Genomic DNA, 5,285 nt, shown 5'->3' with positions numbered 1-5,285 from the left:
CTGTCAGATTCCTCTAATGTGTAAAACTGATGAGTTGTGGTGAGAGGGGATAGCAGCATACATTCAAACACATGCAAATGGCTCACAAAAGCCCTTGCACCTCTGTCATTAATGTCATAATCTCATGTGTAAGCCCAATGGGTCTAAAGTTACTTTCTAGAGCTTTGGGAACATAGATCAAGCAAAAAATACATAGCAGCCACTTCTTTCTTTCATTTCGCATGTTTGTTTTTGTTCCATGAGACAGACGCTCCTGGACCACAGGCTGGAATCATCATTTCCGAGTAGCCAAAGATTACTTGAAGTGATGATCTTCCTCCTCCACTTTAACAAATTTTATAATTAACATGGGCTCATCTTTATGAGACTATCCTGACTTTAACTTTGTCCTATGTCTGTCAGAGGACCCTGAGGAACTCTCATCACTCTGGGTCCAGGTAGCTTACCCAAGTCTAGATTTTTCTTATCGGACTGTTTTGTGCCAATTCCTACTTCAACTTTCAACCCCAATTCAACAGCAGTAAGATGTGGATACACAGGAAACTGCTACAGGGCACAACATGTCACCTTCACCAAAGATACACTGATCTCATACTTTTTCTTGACCCTCTGGGAATACATACACAGGGCCAGTTAGAATTAGAAAGCAGCCTTGGTACATAATTAATTTGTTGGGTACTTGTCCTTGCCTTGCTAACATCCTGATGCACAAGTAATCAACTTCTGTTGTTTTGAAGGTCAAACAGAAGGCATTTTGTTTGAGAGCAGAAGGACCCAGAGTTCCAGAACAAGGCACCATCTACTACATCAGTTGTTTATAGGTTCCTGGCTTACGGGTGTTTACTTGATCATTTGGAACATATCAAATCACTGTTTCTAGATCTTGAGCTTTGGTCAGAAGTCTCAAGCCTGAGGGCAGGCAATATGGGATTAATGGTGTCATATTCCTCTCAGCCCCCAAAATGGTAGTCTCATGCCCAGGGGTGCAATGGGCAATAGCATTTTGTCACAACAATCAAGGTAGTCAGGACTTACAATCCTTTAGCAACCACTTGTCGGAGTTCAAAAAGTAAATAGAATACATTGAATATGGACATGAATTATTACAAACTTATGAAGTCTGGGGTCCATGTGAAAAGCAAGACAATGTCCATCAACTTGCCATTGAATATCAGAATCCATTAAAAACTGGAGTGCCAAAGCTCTGGCGTCCATTGTCATTCTCAGGATTCCTTGTTTGATTATTAATGACAAAAGTGTCCTTGTTAAAGATGGAGTGTTAAGTGTTTGAACATTGTTCCCATTAGGTGGTGCAATTTGGGGTTAATTATGGTCCTTGGGCAGGGGTACAAGTAGGAAGAAATGGGTCACTGGGTAACACTGGGGACAGACTCTTGAGTCAAACCTGCCCTCTAGTGCTCTAATGACCAAGACTAGCCTTCCTGTCCATGGAGACAGAAGCAGAGGAGAAGGAATGGACCGTGCCTAGCCACAGTGTTGGCTGCTCTTTGCTCTAACCTCCCAAGGAACCCTGTGACAATGGATAGACACCTGTCTACTTACAGCTCTGATTGAGGCTGCATTCTGTCCTTACAGGTACAGAAGCTGTTGCTTGGCTGGAAAGAAATTAGAGTTTGAAGACACAGAAATTAGACTTGGACATTCAGGAGCTGTTGGACCCTGACATAGTGAGTTTCTCCAACTTTGGACACTTCAACTTGCTCTTTTTGACTTTGGTTTCTGTATTTGCTGGCTTGAGTTATGCATTTACATTTCCATGTTTTTTATTATCTTCTATTTCACGTTTTATTAAATTATGTTTGCTATGTTAGAGTATTCTATTTTTTCACTTCATATGTATGACAGATTTGCATCCTCATATGCCTTGAGTACCATATCCAAGATGCATTCTGTGGAGGTCAGAAGAGGGAGTCAGGTTTTCTGGGTCTGGAGTTACAGGGGTTGTGAGTCTCTCACACCATCCCTAAGATTCATACAATAACATATTCACATAGCATAACTCAGTTGTGTAAGAAAATAAAATCTCTCTATACCTGTCTATAGTTCCACTTCCCCGAAATCTGATTCCTTTGCTAACCTGACAGCTCATACTAATAAAATTATATAGAAAGACTTGTATCACTATTTTAAGTGGTGTATACCACCTGTGAGTGTGCTGTATAGGTGTGCTTAGAGTCGAGAGGTGTAGTAACCCCTGGAGCTGGAGTTAGGGTAGCTGTGGGCACCTGTGTTCTGAGAACCACCTACAGGTCTTCTGCCTGAGTAGCCAAATTTGGGAACTCCAGACGCAGATCGCCATCCTGCACAGTATAGGTTTTCGGGGATCTGTTCTCTTTACACCTTCTCTTGAAGCTGATATTCCAGATGCCTCTACTCAAAGAGAATGCTGAGATCAGGAGAGAGGATGGTGAGCTTTTCCAATTTAGTGGCTTTTAGTGTCTAGGATTCTCTCAGTTTGCAGTTGGTCCCTGACAACCGCCTCTATGTCATATTTTGCATCTGCTCCTTTGCAGTAGGTCCTTGTCCTTCCCTTCCCAGTATGTAAAGTACATGTCTAGATTGTCTGATGTTTTTCTGAGCTTTTTTTCTCATCTCTTTAATGTAGGAATTTGAGCATATCAACATGTTCTGGGGCCTGTTTTTAAATGTCTGTTTTATTTCTCATTGCAAGTTTGCTTCTAGCCATATAAAGGAGGGCCTGATCATGGAGCAGGACCCAGAGTGCCGAGACTCTATCGAGAACTTTACCACTGACTATAAGATCATAAGAACCCTGGGAAGGGGACGATTTTCAGTCATAAAAATGGCCTACCACGTCCCAACCCTCACCTGTGTAGCTATAAAAGTTCTCAAGAACACCGAGAAGTGCTCCTCAGTGATGAGCAGGGAAGTTGACATTCTAAAGTCCCTGGGCCATCCTCATATCATCAAGGTGGTCGAAGTGGTCCAGACAAGAGAGGCCACCCACCTGGTCATGGAGCATGCCTCTCAGGGAGACCTACTGGACCGAATCCGGGAATGTGGATATTTAAAATCGTGGGAGGCCCGAAGAATGTTTAGACAGATATTAGAGGCAGTACAATTCTGCCATGACAATAATATTGTCCACCGAGACATAAAGGCCAACAACATTTTGATAGACGGAAGGTCGAATGCCAAGCTCTGTGATTTTGGCCTAGCTGCTAAAACACTTCCTGGGCAGAAGCTGATTGATTTCTGTGGCACGCTGCCATACTGTGCGCCAGAATTCTTTGAAGCTGAGGAATATGAGGGCCGCCCATTTGACGTATGGAGTGTAGGTGTCCTCCTCTTCTTCATGGTGACTGGGCACTTGCCTTTCCTAGGCAAGTCATTTGCAGAGGTGAGGAGACAAATCAGTTCAGCCAATTTCAGCATTCCGCCTCACGTTGCCAACGATATTTTCAATGTTATAGTGGAAATGCTGATGATAAATCCCAGCAGGAGGCCCAGCATCCAGCAAATTATGATGCGCCCCATGATCAAAGACAGCCAGGCCTACTCACCACCGACATCCATACAGACGTTCACAGGAACACCAAGCCCTAGCATCATCAAAGCCATGAGAGTCATGAGGCATACACCTGAGAAAAGCACTGAGTCTCTGATAGACCAAAATATCAATGAGGTGCTCGCAACATACTTGATTCAACAGCACAAGCCACTCAGGAAAGTCTGCACACACCACCAAGTGGAGCCAGGTGTAGAAGATCTTCACTCCTTCCCTCGTTTTCTTAAGAGAAAGGGACCTCTTTTCTCCTCCTTCACCTTGTCCTCAAATTCATCCAATATGCGGGAGAACGAGGATAGGAAGAATTTCAGGAAGGTTGTCAGAAGGCATGATGTGGGCTACCAGCAAACAAGGACCAACACTCTCCACCTCGACCGCCTGGACTGTCCTATAGCTGAAGAATTCAAGGATAACAGGCTGCAAATCAGGAAGACATTCTCAGACTCCAAGACTGTGTTGTCTTGTAGTCTAACTGAACATATCCAGTCACCTCGACTTCAATACACCTATTCCACTACAGCAGACCGGAATGTGTCCTCCTTCATACCGCCACATGATTTCTGTGCATCACTGCAGACACCTAAGGGGATAAGCCTTGCAGGCTGCTCTGGAGATACCTGGCAGAGAGAGACACTCGTGGACAAAAACACCTTCATCAAGGAAGAGGCCATGGTTCATGAAGATACCGTCACTAGTGGCCAGCCACAAGTTCCTTGCCCAGCTTCCCGTCGGGGATGGCGTCACCACTGGAAGGGGTTTAAAAAGACAATTAGTAGAAGCCTTCGAAACCTGTGCTGCTGTCTGCCACCACCATCAGAAAATCAAGTCTCCTGCAATAACTTGGCTCTCAGGAAGAGAGGAGAACATTGTGTCACCCACAGAACCAGGTGGGTGCATGTCCTCATTCATTTCATCCATATTCCCTCCTGTCCTTTGTGACAAATGAGGATGGTCCTTGAGGCACACAGAAACTTGACAAACTGTAACTTCAGAAAGATTAAGTCCATAGAAACCCCTGAAGGGTGATCTGATGCTTTGTGAGTCATAAGGGGAATCAGAGACACTGATTAAAGCAGGACGAGAGGGAGGTGGGGGCATGCCCAAATGGGGCAGAGAGTCCTAAGACAACCAGTGGGGTGCTATGACTCTTTATGGAAAGCACAGGAAGTTCTCTGTTTTTCAGACACCAAGAGCCTCTTTTCTGTCTTTTTCTTTTCAAGTCCTGAAGAACAGCAGCCTCAGCTCCCTGGCTTTTAAGCCAGTGGTGGGGGTTGGCCTGGCTGAAAATTATACAGTCTCAGAGGAGCCAGGCCAGACGTCCAGGTGCCTGTGTGCTTGCAGGCCCCTTCTCCAGAGGAAGAGCTGTCCACACCACAGCAAGTTCTCTCTAGGTAAAGCCCCAGGCAGGAAGGCCTGCCTTTTCACTGTGTCTTGCTCAGAATGGAGGGATGAAGTAGAACAGTGCCCTAAAAGTGTCAGTAGATCAGTAGCCCTCTGCCCTCTCTTCTAGCAGAGGTAAACATCATAGATTGTTCTGTGGGACTGTACTGTTCTTTGCTTCCTGTTTCTTGCAGAGAACATGGTCTTCATCATGAAGTAGACTTCTCAGAAAAGTCTCCCTAGTCAGCCCATCAGACCTGAGCTAAAATGGGTTCCCAGGTTGAATATGAGACCTCTATGTCTCCTCTGAAGGGAATTCTCCTGTCAAACTTTGACCAGACCCTCACCCATCCCC

General features: G+C 45.0%; 1 protein-coding gene across 1 annotated transcript; it reads left to right on the top strand.

Annotated features, from left to right (window-relative positions):
- Nucleotides 1-2,630: 2,630 nt before the first annotated feature.
- Nucleotides 2,631-4,009, top strand: LOC134482793 (sperm motility kinase X-like; the record flags this gene model as incomplete). Its single annotated transcript, XM_063276982.1, has 1 exon — nt 2,631-4,009. A coding segment is annotated over exon 1 (1,365 nt), but the record flags the coding sequence as incomplete, so codon positions are not given.
- Between the last annotated feature and the right edge of the window lie 1,276 nt (nt 4,010-5,285).

This window comes from Rattus norvegicus, chromosome 17 (genome assembly GCF_036323735.1).
Source record: "Rattus norvegicus strain BN/NHsdMcwi chromosome 17, GRCr8, whole genome shotgun sequence".
Classification (NCBI taxonomy): domain Eukaryota; kingdom Metazoa; phylum Chordata; class Mammalia; order Rodentia; family Muridae; genus Rattus; species Rattus norvegicus.
The sequence above is the reverse complement of the archived record's forward strand: the minus strand, read 5'-3'. Positions and strand labels throughout refer to the sequence as shown.